This window comes from Alternaria ventricosa (genome assembly GCF_023758065.1).
Source record: "Alternaria ventricosa strain BMP 2768 chromosome Unknown scaffold_32, whole genome shotgun sequence".
NCBI classification, from domain to species: domain Eukaryota; kingdom Fungi; phylum Ascomycota; class Dothideomycetes; order Pleosporales; family Pleosporaceae; genus Alternaria; species Alternaria ventricosa.
The window spans coordinates 120,599-139,703 of record NW_026055712.1 but is presented as its reverse complement, the minus strand read 5'-3'; the positions used below and the strand labels follow the sequence as shown (position 1 = coordinate 139,703).

Genomic DNA, 19,105 nt, shown 5'->3' with positions numbered 1-19,105 from the left:
CTTTTAATTCTTCCGCGTAGTATTCTCATCGCATCCAAGTGTACCAACACAGAATGAGAACTCACGCGCAAACAGTGAAGTGGCTACCGCACAGCACATTGAACGCTTTGGGCATACACCCCTCCTACATGACCCTTGTCTTTGTGAACGTCATCAAAGGCAGAGCAATCAAGTACATTCTACATCTGTCGGTATAGAAGCAGGCGTATATCTCTGCCATGTGAAGACACCCAAGAGAGGAAAGCAAGTAGGGACCTAGGGTTAAATGCACGATCAAGATGTCTACAGCATGTGAAGATTGGGATAAGAGCGGGTGAACCTCTCCAAACGTTCTCGGCGCCATTTGTCGCTCTTTGAGGTAGCGATGATTAATCGTGACAATAATCTACATCAATCTGACTTAACTTTGGTATCTGGCAGTAAGCTATACTCCGGCAATGTCCACGGTACGATTATAAGGGAAAGTAAGCGGATGAAACAGATCTTAGATGCATTGAGTACGGAGAAACTGCGTTCTGAGAGCGGCCGCAGTTCACATTCTTCATTGCTAAGCAAGGGGTATAAACATGACGAAATCGAAACAACAGGCTTGACGTCTAACACGAACACACCATCTACTCTTCTTCCAGTGGCTCCTTGAGAAGATCTTCCAATACTTCAATGGAAAGTTTAGCGCTTGGTTTGCCCAGCCACAGCTCCGCCATTTGCATCATATCATCCGCTGTCAAGAGGACTTGATTTGCCTTTCGAGAACATTCCTTCGCTTCCTCTACCTCCCTCGCTGCGGCGCCCATCTTCTCAGCCCACGCTCCATATTGTGTGACACGATGCTCTATCTGCCTGATTTCCGCTTCGCACGCATCTTTCATGGCTTCTAGTTTGGTCACGTCCTGGGTCGCCGAGGCTACTCCTAAGCTAGCGAAGTTGGTGATCGCCGTGATGTCTCCTGCGAGATGGTCATTGTAGTCCTGGGTAGCTTTGAGCTTAGCGGAGAAATCCGTTTTGATTTGTTCCAGGCTATCCTTGCTTGGCAAGATACTCAGCTGCAGTGCTTTCTGCGCTTCCAAGGCATGCGCACGAGCGGTCTCTTGCGCCTGAGCAAGATGGGCTGTAGCTTGAGAGTTGTCTTCCTTGGCTGACTGGATCTCTTTCTTCTTCCTGACAATGATGCGCATGACTGCGCGGTAGTCTGGATCCTGCGCGAGCATTTTGAGTGACATGAGGTCTATACTATGAACCGGGGTGGATGGCTGGATGGTATCGTCGTCCCCGAACGACGGGCCGTCGTCTGTGACACGAGAAGTGTCCAGGTCAATGATGCTGTTACGCCGGAAGGGACTCTCCTGATCGTTGAGTGTGTCCTGAAGGTCTTCTTCTTGGAGTGTGCTGTCCTGGAATGACAGTGAGTCCCGACGGCCTTCAAAGAGGCTCGTGTCGTCGTCTGGTAATTCCGATGGGCCTCGTCTAGGTCGCTCGACTGATTGTGAACGCGAGTGATCTCGAGGGTTAGCTGGTGTCCTTGGTATCACCGCACGCCGTTTGCGATTCTTCTTCCTGTCAGGCGAGTTAGATGGGCGATTTTGGCGCTTCTCAAGGCGGCGCGCCCGCTCAGAAGAGACGTCTGCGGCCAGGGTGTCGTTCGATCGCTTGTCCCTCCACGCGATGAGGTCCAGGAAAAACCGCCACGACTTGCAGTCCAGACGCTGAGCCTGTGAAGGCGAGAACGCGCTGTCAGTGCATATGACAGGTCCAACTGTGGCTCAGATACGTACAGTCTGACCGAAGTAGGTCGGATTAGTAGGGTCGTATCTCCGCTGGACACTGATGAGATCTTGACGCCTGACCTTGTCGAACGCCTGAATCTCAACGACAACTTCCGAGAGCGGCTGCGCAGCTTTCGAGTACTTGTTCAGGTAAACGGCAAGGTTGAATGACGGTACTTGCTGGATCCGGATTTGGTGTCGCTGGAGGACGGTCCACCAGTCTGAACCCCAGTGTTCGGTGACACCCTTGATATTGTGCCAGACGTCTTGGAAGCTCTTGCAGCCACCTGACTCTCCGAGTGAAGTTTGAACGCGCTTCTCGAAAGCCTCAAGGTCCTCGCAGTAATAGTCCTGGAATCCCAGCACGAGCGCGGCAACGCAGACAGCCTCTTTGGTCCATACAAGGTCGTCGAGGGTCCGCAGATCAGCCAGCGGCGTGGGCGCGGCGGTTCGGTCGTGCGGGCTCAGCGCACTCTGGGCAAGGCGAAGCTCAAACACACGGCGGGCGTTGCTGGGTGTGTTCGGCATGATAACGCATGTTGTTCGTGTTATGAGATGAGGTCGCGTCGCGGCCGATGGCGACCAATGAGAAATACACGCTAACTGAAACCGGACTAACGCCACGATCAAGAAGAACAACGGAAAGAGCAAGTGATTTTGGCTTTTAGAAGCCTGTAGCTGGGCAGAAATTACAGCAAGAGTCTGTAGCGCTCTTATGAAGAATGTTGAATCCATAGTCAAACCAGTCTGGGGTGCGGGGCGATAGACGTTAGTCGCACCGTCCATTTCCTCGCCTCTCCCTATGATCAAGATACTTTCGACAACTACAGCACATGTACCACTGCCCACCACTCGTTCGGTGATCCCGCATTTACTACCACGCTCTTCGCAGATGGTATGGCCACGGTTGCCAATGCCAACTCTCACACAGGCGCGCCCCAGGCCGCCCTCAACCGCCTCGCAAGCTGAATGTCCTTCTGCTGAATCGTGACGCGCTTGGCGTGAATAGCGCAAAGGTTGGCATCGTGGAACAGGCCAACTAGGAAGGCTTCGCTCGCTTCTTGCAATGCCACAATAGCTTGACTCTGCCAGCGCAACGGGCCATCGATACGCGAGACGCTTAGGGCAACCTCACGGACTACGCGTTGGAAGGGCAACTTCAGCAGCAGAAGGTCGGTAGATTTCTGGTATCGTTTGATCTCGCGCAGGGCGACGGTGCCGGGCTTGTAGCGTCTCTTTGGTCTGGGAGCGGGTGGAATACCGTGATGATTCCGTGGTTCTACGCGGGCTCCTCGGGCTCCTCGGGCAGGCCTCCTGCTTCCCGTCATTTTAGAGATAAGCGTTTGGCGTATTTGATAGCAAGATATGGGTGGCAAGAGAAGAGAACGGCCTGGGTGTCTGTATCCGTTATGCCGTGCAAGCAAAAGATCAAGTGCATGGGATCATTCTGCGCGTAAGGTAGACATGGTTCTTGGTCCAAATACTGTCGCGTTCTTTGTATCTGCATGCGTCCATGGCGTAGCCAAGGCTGGATGTATACCAGGGATGTGCGGATGCGGAGGCCACTGGTCCTCGTGAAACAGGGTATTGTGACAATGGCGGCGGTATCATATGCATCTGCCATGTTGAGCCGACCCATGATATAGGTTGTCGAGACATGGCCTTAGAAGCGTGCAACGCGAATGAAGGTCGTGGAGGCTGGTAGAAGAGACCCTGCCGTAAGATTAGAGCTCGAGATTGAGCCTGTCGCATCGGTGCAGTATTGGAGGAGATGTTCTGGCAGCACAGCGCTTCGACGGAGAGACGCTGGTCTTGATCTTGCGGTCGTGCGCGACGGCACAAAGCGAAAACGGGATGGATGTCAAGACGTGGGCCGGCGAAGTGACGCGCTGAGGTTGGAGCTGGAGTTGCTCCGCGCTAGCTCAAATGCGGCGGCTGCTCGGCTGAGCCGAGGCCCTTCCATCACCTCGCGTGCGCGTTGATTCTCCTGCTCCTTAGAACCATCTCATCACGGCTTTGACCAGATGGAGCATCTACAAACTAGCGCTCAGGAGTGACATAGACACGTCAAGTTCCGCGTGTCGGGTAAATCTGGGGCGGGCTGGAGAGGTTGCCTCAAGGTATCCACCCATGCCACGCGCGTTGCGGAAGAATAAACAGGTAGCGCTGGAGGTTCCCACCAAGACTCCCAGCGTCTTGGGAAATCTCACAGATAACCCTGGAAGTATTCAATGATGCTGCGATAGTCACGGAAAAGTTAGTATGAAGGCCTGACGGTATTTACTGCCTTATCGAATGTGGGATAGGTGCTGTAAACATTGTGGTATTCTTCAAGTACTCTTTTCATTCAAACTAAAACATCAAGATCATGTAGGGTATCATCCAGTCCAACGCCTTCCTCACCAGGTCTATCCTTGCACCATCCGATCTCAGTCTATCTCTGCCCAACCTTCACTAATCAAGATATCTCTTCGGTTTCACTATAGACCTTCCAAAGCTGTTGGCTGGTGCTGGCGAAGGCTGAGCCTGGCTTGGCTGGCGCTTCGGCACCTTCTTGGCTGGAGGAGAGTAGTCAGGGCTGCGCGACCTTCTGTCTACATCCCGCTGCTGGCTGTCGCCGCTATCGAGAATACTGCGAAGCTTCCTCGCGGAGATATTGATGTCAGGAAACTCGAAGCCTTCGGGAAGATCTTTCATCTCGGAATGTGGTACGAAGTCGGCCAACGTTAGCTGGAGGCTGGCTTCACTCGCAGGCTTCTTGCTCTTCAGATCGTGAAAGGTGAACATGTTCCTCGTCCACTTCAGCTCGGCGGGGGTGGAAAGGGGATCGGCGCGATATACGGCAATTGTGCCTTTGGGTGTGCGATAGTCCATGTACCGTTCTTGAGGGGTCTTGTATTTCAAACCGACGGTTATGACTGTCTTCGTCTTGCGCTCTGTGTCCTGCATCCATGACATTGCCAAAGCTTCCAGATCCTCGTTCTTTTGGCCGTTAGCGACTTCGATGACGATAGGTTGGTGTGAGCGACCGAGAAAACGGAAGCAGGCGTCGGGTTGTCGCTTGCTCTTCAGTGCATCGTCGGTGAGGGTGTTGCCTGTCTTCTTGACGCCTTGATTTAGGAGTGGCGATGCAGTAGTATACGGTCCCACGATAGCCTTCAATAGTTTCATCATGTCTTCGTCTTCTTCCTCCTCTTTCAATGCGTCAAGTTGACGGTCGAGGGCTTTTGCTATCTCTGCGCAGACGACGTCGTGAACAGTGTTTGGCACCATGTTGCGAAGGACAATCTCGCCTGTCAATCCGTTCCAGTCGTAGGTCAGGGATTCCAGCATCCACTTGCGCAGCTTGTCGTCGAAAGATTCGATGAGAGCAACGAAGTCAGATGGAGCAACGGTGGCGCGGTACCAGTCAATCTCGCGAAGGGTAGGATCTGCTATCCAGCCTTCGTAATGACCGCGGATGAGTGTGTCTATCACTGCGATCTTGGACTCGGCTCTGGTGCTGCAGGCCTGGTCGGAAACCTCGTCGGTCGGTCTGGATCGCTTGCGCGACTTAGGCAGCGGGAGAAGAGGAGAGGTAGAAGGGTCAGTCGCCATCAGTGCGAGTTTGGCGGGGTCAGAGACGGGCATGGAGAGAAGATATGCTCGACAAACGCTGCGAGCGGTGGGAGAGCGGCGGTGAGGCTGTCACAAGATTCTGTCCGGGTGAGACTCGTGGGACGGATGTGTTGGGTTCGTAAGCTTGCGATTGCTGAGTATGGGCCGTATAGACGTCAAGCGTCTGTTTGCGCTTAGAGATTGGTGTAGCGTGCGGCCGATATTCAATGCGAATGCGACGTTGGTAGTCGGTGCCGCAGTCGGCGGTTGGTGTGGGTAGTAAGTACCCCGGCGGTTGCAAAGACCCGTTACCGAATGCGGCTAGTGCGCCGGCTCCGTTCGCGGTGGGCAGGATCATGGAAACCAGCCCAACCCGCAGCCTCACCGTTCTACCCGGGCAGAGATTGAGCTGAATGAATAAGACAAGTGACAGGTCTGTCGGGAGATAGTTCTGCATTGTGCATGCACCGGAATGCGCGATGATGACGCTCAAGATCCTTCGCGAGACGCAATCCTGCCATCTCGGAAAGTCCTGCGCGGCTGCTCAAACGCAAGTAATTAATCCAGGAAACCTAGTCACGGCCAGACCTAGGTTTATCGTCATCTTCATCCTCTCGCCTGCCGGCCAGTCATCTCCAGTCATCCCCATTCGGGTTATTACCGACACAACCCATGCTCCAAACGCGTCGTGCGTACTTTGTGTCCCTCGGGAGTGAACTCAACGCTATCATTGCTGTTGGAGTTAACACCGCATCCACCTCCAAACACTGACGTGATCGCGATAGTGATGCTGGAGATATATTTAAATCCCTTGCACGTACCACCGCAAGCCCAGGCTATCATGTCTGCTTCTGAGCCTCCACGTCTTGTGACAGCAGGATGAAGCAGCAAAGGATGTAGCAGAAGCTTTGGACTGCGTGCAACGAAGCGAACCGTCGGTATGAGCTCAGTAACGGTTTCCGCCCAGGTAATATGGTCTGCATCGAAGATTACCCAACCTCTTCATGGATGCTGTCCGTTGATCCTGCTCATGCGTGATATCGTGTCTTGTAGTACCGTCCTCACTGTGATGCTCATCCACCTACGACGCGCTTGGCTCTCCGCCCCGACGCATCCAGTTCCCAAAACTGTCTTTCCGTAGCTCGACCCTCTCTGGCTCGTGAGCGGCGGAGCATCGTGGAAGATGGCTGTATGGAGGATGACAATTGTCTGCGGCGGGATTTGCGAGTAGCAGCGGCGGGCTTGATGGGTGATGCGGAGGCCGAATCCCCGCGCTGGGGTGACGTATCGGGCGGAGTCGGAAAGGATGGCGGACTGCGATGGGAGTGGTTGGGCGGTGGTGAGGGCGACGGAGTAGGTGTAAGCTGTGCGGATAGTCGGCCCCAGGCGAGTTCGGGGGTTTTGGCATACGGCGCCCGTCTGGGTGGTGTCTCGGTGGTGCCGGCCGCCTGCAGCTGGTCTTGTAGCTTCTCCAGTGCCGCCTGCAGGGGTTTCGTGATGTACTGTTCCTCGTAGATTCTAAGCACCGCGTCGGGTATCACCGGCGAGCGCGGCGGCGATGCCAGGTCGTGCTGTCGCGACGTCATGCAAACGCGGTCGGTGGCATGGTGTTGAAGGGAGGTCGTGTCGAAGCCGTCCCAACACTCCAGGGCTGCACATGTGGCGGCTTTCTCACTGGCCGGTCTAACCGTATTGGGTAACCCCCGCCCGCATCATCGAACTCCATACATTCTGAGGCCGCCCCTGACCTCTCCTCTCCTCTCATCACACCAATGTCTTCGCCAGGGGATACTCTGCCAGACGTAACTTCATGGGAGAACGTGCATTACGGAGTGTCTAATGGTGATTTCGCGCGATTGGTGCCGCATTCTCCAGCGGCACGCAGACTCTTTGACCAAGTCGTCCGCCTTCTCGAGTCCGATAGCAGCAAGCTGCATCATGTGCGCCAGTACATTCACTACGAAGTCACGCTGTCCAGCGAAAGTACTGCTGAAAGCAGTTTTGCTGCTTCTACCCCGTCACCTCAGCGTGAACCCCTCCAAGAATTTTGCGGTTACTACCGCCTCAACATGTCCATCCCTCCTGCGAGTCAAGGCTTAGGCTGGGTTGTGGGAAGCTCAAGACTGAACAAGCCAGATCACTTTGTAGACTTTCTTCTTGCTCCATTCACCACTGAAAATTCTCTTCATTCACGTCATTGCAGATTGCGACGTCAGCTTGAAACTGGCGTCATGGTTGCCGTGTCTGACGGCAGAAAGGTATTGCACTGTGTCTCTTCAGGGGCGCGTTTTGCTCATGATGGTTGCAGATCACTGTGGACAGCAGAACCTTTCAACGCGACGACAAAAAGCCGCAGCACGAACGAGATTTCCAAGCTACCCTTCAACATGGCACCAGCATCCGGCTGGGTGATCTTACTTACGTACTCGTCTATACCGACTTGAGCCAGGAGCAGAAACAACGAGAACTCGAAGAAGCCCTAGCACAGGCCAACGCTATGCCTCCGAATTCCGTGATGCTGCTTTCGCCAACACCATCCAAGCCAACTATCAACTACCACGGCTACAGCATCTATGATGCTAATCACCATGGCGCCACGAGTTCTGTATCTTTGGGCTTTGACAAGTCTAATGGCAAGCCAGTCGCAGTCAAGATGGTCAAATGCACCGCCTCGCAGTTCGGTGACTTAACAAGAGAGATTGGCATCTTGAGCCGTATCAGTCATGTATGTCATGCGCTGGATTCGATGAAACGAAACTGAACTTTTGTCTAGGAAAACGTATGCAAGCTTCTTGAGGTCGTAAACTGGGACGCGTCAGCCCATCCACACGAATGGCGACAGAATGAGTGTCTGACCGTGGGTCTCATTATGTCGCCACCGGCAACTTCCTCAGCGCTGCAATTACTCCCAACCTGGAACCGTTTTCCCGAGTCTACCACTTTCCTTCGTGAGTCCATACGCCAAATGGGATCCGGTCTTGCACATATCCACAGCCTCAATATACTTCATCGGGACATCAAACCAGAAAACGTAGGCTATCGCTCCGAAAGCCCAGTGCATGTCATCATTCTCGACTTTGGTTGCAGCGATCTGGGCCCGCACAGCACTCGCCACAATCGAGGCACGATAACGTATCTCGCTCCTGAGGTCATGAGAATAAAGGAAGAAGAGTCTTCGGAGCCCTTCTCGTTCCCATCAGACGTCTGGAGTCTCGGTGTCACTCTGGTCGACTTTCTCATGGGCAAACAAGTTCATCGAAAACTAGGCCAGGCGCCAGTCTACAAGTCCTTCAGAGATATCATGGACGCAACCACCGCCACAGTAGACTACCAAGAATTCTGGGATATTGCGAGCGAACTTTTAGCGTGGGAGGCAGAGCTCCGACCGACGGCGGAGCAACTAGCTCAACGCTTTCCCCACGAGAAACAAACTGGATCGCAAGTCTCACGCCAACCATCCAAGGGCGAAGAACCGTTAGCCAAGCGTGGGAAGGTATAAAACTAGAGAGTGGACGCTCTTTCGTTCCCATCTGGAAGTACCTCCAGTCTAATGAGCTGTTTCTGATTTGGGCGTATATCGGTCTTACATACAGCTTGGAGACAGATACGATAGATTCAGCTTTATCGATATGCCGGACCGACACCCGGCACTGGTACATGACAGAAGTCCTGCTCGATACCGCCCTGTCACCTTCCCAGCTCGATATCTCGTGTTGTACCGCTAGCTCCGTCATAACACATGCCTGATGTATCGTCCGGTGACAACAGGAGACTCATACATTTCTTGCAGCGCTGACGAACGATGATCGCCGAAAGTGCCAAATAGGAACCAGAACCAGAGGACCACAGTACGCCGGAACGCGGAGCGGCTTCATATCTAACCCTCATGGGCCGCACTAATCGCCTGCACCGCTCGCTGTAGCATGAAAGACCCTCTCACCCGTTCATCCACAGCCAATGCCCCTGTCAGATGCGTTCTCGTCTTCGCAGACCGTCATGCACGTGTTCGGGTCGATCATGCAAAACTCCTCCAACAGATACAGGGTAGCGTTGACGACAATCTTCGTCTTCTTGCTGATGCTGATGGATGCTCCCTCTGAGGCGCGCAAGTTCCCAATATGACCTTCGAGAGTCTCCGAACCGACACTACCAGGGGCGATTGTATCGATCACTGCAGTGAAGCACTGGAGAAGATGGATGGCGGCTGCGCGGACTACATTTATCTTTTCTGCATCCGGGAGGTCCTTCGCACCAAACACAGCGTTGATGTGACTCTTCGTGCGCATACGTTCGCGGGGTTGCTTCTTCGCGCATGCAGGGCCGTCGAGCGTCCAGAAGCGCTGTAGAAGATGAGCCATGGCTTCACGGACCGCAGCGATCTTATCCCCAATTGAAAGCTTCTTCGCCTCGACCATGGTGTTGATGTAGACGACCGTTGCATCTTCGGGTGGGATCTTACGATCGGAGGGCCAGTCGTAGAAGAGCTCTACAGTGGTGGGGTGGGAATGGGTGTCAGAAGATTCGTTGGGCGACTTGCGCTTTCCGGGAGTGGCTGGAAGTATCTCCATTCTCAAGGATGACGATATCGGATGCTCGAAGTCGGCGTTAGAGGAAATCGAATTGAAAGAGATGGAAGAGATGATTTCAACAGTATACAGGAATTGTATTGGGGGAGTCACGAACACGACTGCAAATGGGAGGTCATGCCGCCTTTATCAAATTTGTGGGAAACCCATCTCGTACATTCGCCTGCACGTCCCTTTCCGCCCAACGACAGCGTCAAATCCACCTTATCCATGCCACAATTTCTCGTCACCCGTGTGCCGGAAGACAGATATTGGCCGTATCGTCTTACCGCACATGCAAGTCGCCGTAGCGCTTCTCAATCCGCGAATGGGGATCTCCATCACTCGCCACAGCGGGAGATACGAGATCATATTGCTTGGCGTAGCAAAGCGCCCTGAAGTACTCACTGCTCGCACGCGCCTGTGTCGCTGCGGGTAGCATAGTCTCAGGTACCGCCCCAACGTGTCGCTCCTACCTATGTACCACACACGACGATCATTATTCTACACAATCGGCATGGTGGTCACGAACTTCACGCCCCATCATCATGTCCATTTCTTCAGGCGTTGCGCTCATCATGTTGTTTTCAGTGTTATTGCGACGAGCAGGTTTCCTTATTCCCCGGGCTACCACCCCATCATGATTGTGGTCGAAGCTTTGCGCAAGTGCGGCTCATGTCTTAATCTCATCTCCACGTACCGGCCACGGATGTTCTTGTCGTGCGCGTTTCTCCGCAGCGCGGAACTTGACACCCGTTACATTCGCTTACTATCTATATGTTTACGGTACCTTTGTCAGGCGCATTATACAACTTAGAAACTAGATGGACGATTGGTGCGTGCAGATAGCATAGAGGTAGTGTGCCACTGTCTAGGGGCTGTGAACCACCTACAATTCCTTTCAATAACAGCTCGAGTTTCCTCGTACGCCATGTATTTGCGACCACTCACACTCTTTCTCTTGAACAATGCTCATATTTGCCAATGCGCGTTTCCTTGTTCGAATCTGCGATTAGCTCTAGCCAGCCATGCTGCCAAGGTAGTCTGTGACAAGCATCGTGATCCGAACTGATGAATGGTATCTACGGCGATTGCAACGATTGTATTCCGGCTCACCCAGCGGAGCTCTTCAAGTGGCTACATCTCTCATCTGAGAAACTTGGCTGTATAGGAGTGGCATGATATGGAAGTTGTGAGATGCTGGTTGGCCAAAGATTGGTTCCACACAGCCAGATATCACGTACCAATTCTTCTTCCTTATCGATACGTTCTGGTCAAATTAGGTCAGCCTAGCACCAACTAGAACTCACCCATGGATCCACCTAAGAGAGATGATTTATTCAGACGTCGCACTACCATGGTAGGACTGGATCACAACGACCGTATGCTTCTGCGACGCGCACACAACAAAAAAGATTCGCGGCTTATGACCAGACCAAAGACATCCCATTTTCTATCGATACTGGAATTGTCACTGAACACGAGCCGCAACGTCGACCATCCTCGTCAACCCACACAAAAAAGCCAGCTCTTCGATCAACACATCGCATTTTATACTTGGGGTGCAATAGCCATACCCGCGCATCGAAATGATGGCGTTTCAGGTCTCACCTCTCCAGCAGGGCCGTCGGCAACCACTCCGTCTTATAAACCCAGTCATGGTCGCACAGGAAGCCATTGATCGTTTGAAAAGGTCATTCCAGAAGATGTGCGGTCCGTCAACGTGTGCCCTCGATCTTCCCGCAGAGATTATCTTAATGATCGTAGCGCATCTCGATGAATGCGCTCTAGCGTCTCTTTCGTTGACCTGCAAGAGTCTCAATGGTCTCTGGGATACATGTGGTATGCCCCTGATACTATCAGACAAGGAGAAGCTCTTGCTGTCGCTTGAAAGAGACATTCCATACATCTATTACTGTCACCACTGTACGAAGCTGCATCGCTGGCATGGGCGCTGGAGTAGATCGATAGCTCCGTTCTACTTGGAGCGTCTACAATGCAAGCGAAATTCGGACAACCACTTCTACATCCCGATTACCTGCCAGATTCCTTACCATCATGCGCGCTTGGTCATGAAACAACATCTCTACGGACGCAATCACGGTTTGCCTCTTCACGTGCTTAACGAACGAGCCCGGTCATCCCATCACACAAATGGAGTCATAGACTCGAGGTCTCAGCACGCACGCATCTTCAATCAACAACTCCTGATACTATCGACCATATCCATGACTCATCGCCGAGGTGACCCGTTAGCACTCCGAGACCACATCGACCGCGCTGGACACCTAGTGTGCAAACATCTTACTCTTCAGCGAGGATATCATTATTCATATCCCACACCACTCCCGAGCTGGCTAAAGGAATCGGCCCAGACGCGTTTCTGGCCTGCAGCCTTGTAAATGGATCATGTAACTCTTGTCTAACAGACTACAGCATTGACATAGTCTGGCAAGGTGCAAAAAAAGGGTACAAAATCGAGGTGCTTGTGTATCGCGGGTTGGGTGATGGTCGCACACCGTTCAGCTGGCACTGGCGTACCGCTTCGCGGCTCTTTAGAGATGAACAGCCACGGCTGGCACATTCGTCAGAATATAGGCTTGGGGAATTCCGAGAGCAATGAAATAAAGCTGGCGATATCGCGTAGATCACTGGTCGCGCATGACGGAGTACCCATGATGGATAATTTCCTCATGTCTGCAGTGCTTCTGGTTGGTAAGCGCCCTCGCGCACGTTCACATTTGTGCTGTGGAAAGAACGAGCAACTCGCTGATCGCTTCCGCGTCACAATTTCATTGAGAGTGCAGGAACGCATGACACACTTCTTCTCATATTGTTTCGAGCGTACTACACGATACGAAAAAGCCAAATTTATCTTCAGTATGAAGCGAGGCTGAAAGCCAGGATCGTACTTCCGCAGAATAGGCTCTAAGATCGCCTGCTTCCACCAGATGGCACATGATGTTGCTATCAAATGTTATTGTATTGCTCTTCCTATATGCTTGTGCCTCGCCGGGCATGTTTATCAAGCTTTATAACTCCCCCAAAGCCGGTTGCATGCCTGCGTACATGCCCTGAGTATATGCGATGCCGTTTGGTGTGTTCGATAGATTGGAGTCGTCAAGGTCGTGTCAGTGGTCGTAATCGTCGTGAATGTGTCGGCGAGGGCGTCTCGCTCATAGCTGAAGGTTCGCGAGGGCACGCCAACCTAGGGAAAAACTGAACAGCCTAGAGCCTACGTCGACGTTGGGCCACCTACTTTGCAAGGTTTTGGGTCAACGTAGCCTGCAGACCTGTTCAGCTTTTTTCTTGTATGAGGTGAGGGGTTGGTTGCAGTTCGAACTCTTCGAGAGACTGTCGGCAGTGCGCACACACGTCCGGTTTGTCTGCGCGCTCAAGCCAACTCCGTAAGCAGTTGTGGCAGCTGAGCTTCCCTGGTACAGTCAGTCAACGTGTTGGTGAGTAGACGGATGGGATACATACCGCAGCAACGTAGCCTCTGGTAGTGAATACCATCCGCTTCAAACGTCTCGACGTTATCGAAACATATGAAGCATTGACGGTCTAGTCCCGTGTTTGTAGCGTTTCGCGCCGACTCCGCCATTAGCCGATGCAATGATTCAGGTCGTCGTATAGGCGGTGAGCTGGGTGGTCGACTGGATGGGTAGGGCTGATAACGGTAGACAGCGGAGCGCGACGTAGGTGTAAAGATGGGTGCCGTCGACTGCCTAGCACTGAGTGTGTAGGGTTGTTCGGTTGAAGGAAGAGGTCGATCGCAGGAGGGTTGGCGAGTACGACGCAAGGACTCGTAAGGTTGATGTAGAAGGCGCATCGCGAGCTCTTCACGCCGGGGAGTTATTGGTTGATACTCGCGCGCAAGTGTGAATTCGTCGTCATCAGAGGCTTCGAGTGTTGCGGCCGAACGAGCAGCCCCGGCGGGGGGAGCATTGGGAGTGTGGGCGACGCGACCATCTCGGGTATCCAGAGCAGCTTCATCCGCACGAACGCCTTCCACAATGCGACCGGCCTCGGCGGTGCGCTCGGCTTGAGCTCGACGGGTAGCTCCAGATTGACGGGCAGTACGAGCTACGACAGCGTATCGAGCCCTACGGAGTCTCTTCAGTCTCTCCCAGTCCTTCTTCAACGCGTTGTTTGCTCCGTCGGCCGGGATCCAGCTGGGCTCGTAGCGCAAACCGGTCTTCGGATCAGTGCCAGCCCATTTGACCTCGTACCACAGTACACCATCTTCCCGACGCTCCTCTTGAAGGACGCACTCGGCAAGGTGCTCTTCGTCTTCCGATTCTAGCGACGGTTCGGCGTAGTCGGGGCGTGCGGATGTGCGTGTGGAGCGGCGTGGCTGGCCCGAAGCTGGTGTATGTTAGCAGACACGATTGCGCGCCAACGATGAATACAAAACATGCGGAAGGGCTCGTAGATGACGGGAGGTGTAGCGGGCTACGTGCAAGGGCGGTCATACCAGGCGCGGTTGCCATGATGCGACGGGGCTGGCGCCGGCGCTACTTTGTTGGTGTGGGACGATTCTCGTGTTGGTTGGTTCGGAGCTTTGCTAGTCAAGACGCGTGCCGTCATCGCCAGGGGTTAAGCGAGCTCATGTCCGCCATGCACGTGACTGCGCGTTCAGCCAATCAATAAAGGCACATCCGCGGGGTATGCGATCCTCGACGGTTGCATCCTTTTGGGACGACAACGTTGCTGCAGTATGCCTTCGTGCCCTCCCCCAATCCTCTATGTAGTCGGTAGCGCAATGAAGTGGATGCTAAAGGTACTTGTGGCGCCAGTGTCGTGGATGGAAGTGCTGATAGATGAAGCTTGTTGACAGCAGAGCTATTGCGAAGGTATGTCGAGTGCCCGTAGGTCTTTGAAGTGGCAAGCTGCGTGGATTTGACGCCGAGAGAGCTGGTTCCGGCAGAACAAATAGAGTGCGCCTTTGACTCAGACTGCAGTCTAGTCCTAGTTTGTACTAGTTATTAAGATAGTACTTTAGTATACAGTATAATTGCAATAGCTTTAATGTTGTTTGCTAGAGTGCTGCTAGTCTAGTGTGTCACCGCAGTACCGTGGTCGTCGGCGGGGCTGATGATTCGGAGAGATGCTGTTGGTCGCTGGAAGACGCTGGTGAGCTGGTTCCGGCTCGATCGATGCCTGCATGTCAACCAGCTATCTGGCGCCTGTTGGAAGGTGCGATGGTGACTTGCGTCGGCGATGCACTTCGCTCACTGTCCATGTTCCGGAGTAAGTGTCCACACATATGTTGGTGGTGCGTGTCGTACAATCTTGCCCGCACCTCATACAGGAAAAAACCGAGCACGCTAAGAGCATACATCGACGCTAGGTCACCTATCTCGCAGGTTTTCAAGTTGATGTATGCTGCAGGCCTGTTCGGTTTTTTTCTTGTTTGACGCGCCCGGGTCAATGTCGTTCATCTCGAGTGGTGTGGTAGTGTACAGGTGACGCGCACTAGCTCGCTTGGCGTCTTTCGGCGGCTTCCAAGGTTAGCGCGCAGCGCGTCCTTCCCCTCCACCCCCATTTTCAGCCACCGCTCTCTCATCTCAAACCACTATCATCCCATGATCGCTTGCTATAAACCACCGGCACACTTGCTCCTTCGTCCATCTACACCAGGAGATTCGGCCAGGCTTGCGAGAAGGACGAGGCGCCTTGCGGAAAGCTGCAGACATCGTCCATCATGGGATTAGCGCCATGTATGGCTCACATCCTTTGCGATGGCGCAAACAAAGTGCACTGCGACCTTGAACTCAGAATGCTCGACGTGACTGCTAGACAAGCGCCAGCCAGTCATTAATCTTTTCACCCGCCCAACTCATCTCTTCGTCTTCGTTCAACATGGCACCCCCGACCACACCGCCCTCCCAAAGGTTCAGGCGCACGATCGACGAGCTAGTCGAACACAACCTGATCGTCGACTGTGTCGACAAGGCGTTCCCACAAGAGCTGAATGACCGTGTGGAGCAAATGCTGAACGCGCCAGTCATGCCCGAACAGGCTCATAGTGCACGAGAAATCGCCTGTCAGCATCGGGAGGCCCGCTCCATGGACAAGAAGAATGCCGTAAACCTGATGGAGCCGCTGCTGCTCTTCCAGGGAGAGCGAACCGGCCATGCACGTGGCATACCCAACATCGATATCAGCCACGACTATGTCCTGACGGGAGACTTTATCCCAATCCCACCAAATCCCGATTCGGAAGCCCTGAGATATAAACCGGATCTCGCCATTGGGTACTTTTGTTCCCGCGATACCGAGACCCGTGTAGACTCAGGTTTCACGGAAAGTGATAACGAGCTCCTGGAGAAGTGAGTTGCCGATCACTCACCAGACTCCGATGCTGACGTTAGATTGCTAGTTTCAACCTAAACCCCGAACTATCCTTCCCTTTCCTCACTGCCGAGTGGGAGGCAGCAGACGGACATTCCATCCTCAACGCTATGAAGAAGTCTGCTCTCCACGGCGCGACGATGGTAAATTACCATCGGCAATACTTCGAGTCCGCGCACGGCGATACTATACCTGCGAGTTCGGCCTACACGATGCACATGTCCGTTACATGCGATATGATGCTGCTCCAGCTCTGGCTACATTGGAGCGAAGGGGGTGACAATGGAAAATACTTTATGAAAGAACTGTACTCGTGCAGTTTGTCTATGGAGGAGCAGATCGCGAAGGCTCAAGCGATCCTGAAGAGCCACCTGGACTGGGCGCTTGCGGATCGGCTCCAAGCTATCAAGGACGCACTTCCCCTTTGGCAAAAGGCTCGCGCTATAGAGAAGGCGAGTCACGAATTAAAAGAGGCTAGACGCATGTCAGCGCTCGCTATTCGCGGATCGGTTTCTGTCCGTTCTTACACCACCCAAGCCACGGCAAATCCGAAGACGCCTCGTAGGAGTGTGGCAACACCCAAGTCGACCTCGAAGTCAAAGGTCACCAACAGCAACCACACATCAATACCACGAACCCGAAAGAGGCAGAGAGATTCCGCCGAGAGTTACGTTCCGCAAGATCAGATTGACGAGCTCTCACAATCCTAAAGGAGGTTAAAGATCACGGGCGCCACAGCTTGCCGGGAAACGCGGGTGACAGTGGTAGCGCGAACGCCATCAGATGCAAGAAGACAACGACCACGAAACCAATGGTGGAAGTGATGGGGACGAAGGAGGTCCCGCAAGTTGTAGCAGATGTTGCCCTGCCGCTCATCGTGAGAAGCACGAATGCCGCTCGATTGTGAGTTCTCTTCAGCTCATGCCTTGGAGTACGAGATTTGAGGTGCCGACAATGTGTTATATGACACCGTTCTTGGTTTAGTCTTCATATTATGTAACTATGGACACCAGCACACAATACACCGAGCTTCTCCCCGATTCTTCTCAAGATGCCCTGCCGCAGTCCGCACAAATGAACGTGTCATACGCGCCCTACGTTGACTAGCATGCAATGGCCCAAGTCTATCCAAATCCATTGCGCATATCCTTCCTTGTATTATCGTGTTCGTTTATGACATTTATGTGTGGGGCTGAACACGTGGTGAGCGACGATGCAGCTGGGCTAGCCCAGCAATGGGTGAGGCTCGTGAGGCTCGGAAGACCGGAGACAGCATGGCACCTGCCCGCCCCTCGTCTCTCCCATCGACCCTTCGCGTCTACAACGGTTTACCCGGGCAGAAGCCGGAAGAGATCTAGCTGGATCGTACGCGACAGATACATGCACGGCTCCCCTCAACCTTCGCCCTCACTGGTGAACTTGCTGGGATGACTGCCCTGGGATGACTGCCCTGGGCTGGGCGGGGCCGCAGTCGCGGTGCGGGCCGTATATTGATCTTCAAGCTCAACGGCGCGGATCTAGCTCGGGGTGGTTCGCGCTTGGCCATCATGCGGGGCAACGCAGCTTCTGAACTCGCTCGAAAGCTGTGATGGACCTTTTCGTTGCGGCATTGACCGGAGGAATGATCATACACGCACCAAGCAGTGAGATAACCTCTCGACCAACCACATGGACTCTCAACATTGCGACACGTCTGACATAGTCAGTTTCCCTGTTGGAATCCGCGAGCGGGACAACAACAGCCTATAAACTTTCGATCGACAGACATCCTTGTGACTAGTTGTTGTACTGCAGACGTACGGGTGCTGTTCGTACGGCAATCTGTCTTCACTACCGACACAGCGAAAATCTGGACGTCGCTCAGTTCTCGACTGGTTCCCTCCCATCCCATCCATGGTACTGCGATGACGCAGAGCGAGACGAGCCACTCATGACTCCCGAAATACATAACCACCACATACGCAAAGGTACTCCTCATCAAATGAGAGAGATCGCAATCCTCAGAGTCAGTTCTCGACCAGTACTGCGACACCGCCGAGACGAACGCTGAAGTCAACACTTTCGTCACATGCTAGGGGCCGACATGCGAGACGTGCCACTCACGACACCCGGAATCCATAACCACCACATACGCAAAATTTACTCCTCATCAAATGAGAGATCGCAATCCTCAGACTCTAGGGGCAGACATAACTGAACAGTGTGGCTTCAGAACCTCCGCATATCGAACCCGATTTTCCACACTCAGACGACTACAAAGCGACAAAGAAGGTCACGAGACGTGCTGAAGTGTGTTTCAGAGCAGACAAGCGGTTTAGACGCAGACATTACTTCTGGGTTGGGTCAACGTCGTCTCCATGGTTGTGGATTGCAAGACCGCGCACTCGAACATGGGAAACGGTCGTCAGATCCTTGCACTGCATATCAGGGATCGCATCATCGACCGCAATAGCATGTTTCCTGGGATTGGAACAGCAGGGGCCTGCATGATATCGGGGGACGCCTGTATGCACTTCCACAGAACATACCTTCGAGATTGAGCATCGGCTCACCCTCGAGAAGATCAAGACCGACCACCTGCGCGTTCGCTATCTTGATCCGCTGAAAAACATGACCAGAGAGGTGGGAATCCTCAAAGTCAAGGATGACGACAGGCACAAGGTCGAGGCCGCTTTACCGCGGGTGAATCTTCACCACTACGGAAGCAAGGGGCATCCGCCACAATTCGATATGGAGAGGGATTACAGGAGTGGCTTCCTAATGTTCAGCCTGATACAGAAGAGATCAGGCATCCGCGTGTACAAGGAGGGTTGCACGACGGGC

General features: G+C 53.5%; 5 protein-coding genes across 5 annotated transcripts; 1 reads left to right on the top strand and 4 right to left on the bottom strand.

Annotated features, from left to right (window-relative positions):
• Window positions 1–614: 614 nt before the first annotated feature.
• On the bottom strand, window positions 615–2,291 carry J4E93_010564 (uncharacterized protein; the record flags this gene model as incomplete). Its single annotated transcript, XM_049348442.1, has 2 exons — window positions 615–1,709; window positions 1,773–2,291. The coding sequence occupies 2 exons, from the start codon at window positions 2,289–2,291 to the stop codon at window positions 615–617; spliced, it is 1,614 nt and encodes a 537-aa protein (XP_049194394.1).
• Window positions 2,292–4,217: 1,926 nt separating this feature from the next.
• J4E93_010563 (uncharacterized protein) lies at window positions 4,218–5,393 on the bottom strand (the record flags this gene model as incomplete). The annotated part of the gene is made up of 1 exon (XM_049348441.1): window positions 4,218–5,393. One exon carries the CDS (start codon window positions 5,391–5,393, stop codon window positions 4,218–4,220), a length of 1,176 nt encoding a protein of 391 aa, XP_049194393.1.
• A 3,911-nt stretch (window positions 5,394–9,304) lies between these two features.
• On the bottom strand, window positions 9,305–9,928 carry J4E93_010562 (uncharacterized protein; the record flags this gene model as incomplete). The annotated part of the gene is made up of 1 exon (XM_049348440.1): window positions 9,305–9,928. One exon carries the CDS (start codon window positions 9,926–9,928, stop codon window positions 9,305–9,307), a length of 624 nt encoding a protein of 207 aa, XP_049194392.1.
• A 3,391-nt stretch (window positions 9,929–13,319) lies between these two features.
• On the bottom strand, window positions 13,320–14,418 carry J4E93_010561 (uncharacterized protein; the record flags this gene model as incomplete). Its single annotated transcript, XM_049348439.1, has 3 exons — window positions 13,320–13,359; window positions 13,795–14,293; window positions 14,403–14,418. The coding sequence occupies 3 exons, from the start codon at window positions 14,416–14,418 to the stop codon at window positions 13,320–13,322; spliced, it is 555 nt and encodes a 184-aa protein (XP_049194391.1).
• A 1,372-nt stretch (window positions 14,419–15,790) lies between these two features.
• On the top strand, window positions 15,791–16,992 carry J4E93_010560 (uncharacterized protein; the record flags this gene model as incomplete). The annotated part of the gene is made up of 2 exons (XM_049348438.1): window positions 15,791–16,260; window positions 16,311–16,992. 2 exons carry the CDS (start codon window positions 15,791–15,793, stop codon window positions 16,990–16,992), a joined length of 1,152 nt encoding a protein of 383 aa, XP_049194390.1.
• Between the last annotated feature and the right edge of the window lie 2,113 nt (window positions 16,993–19,105).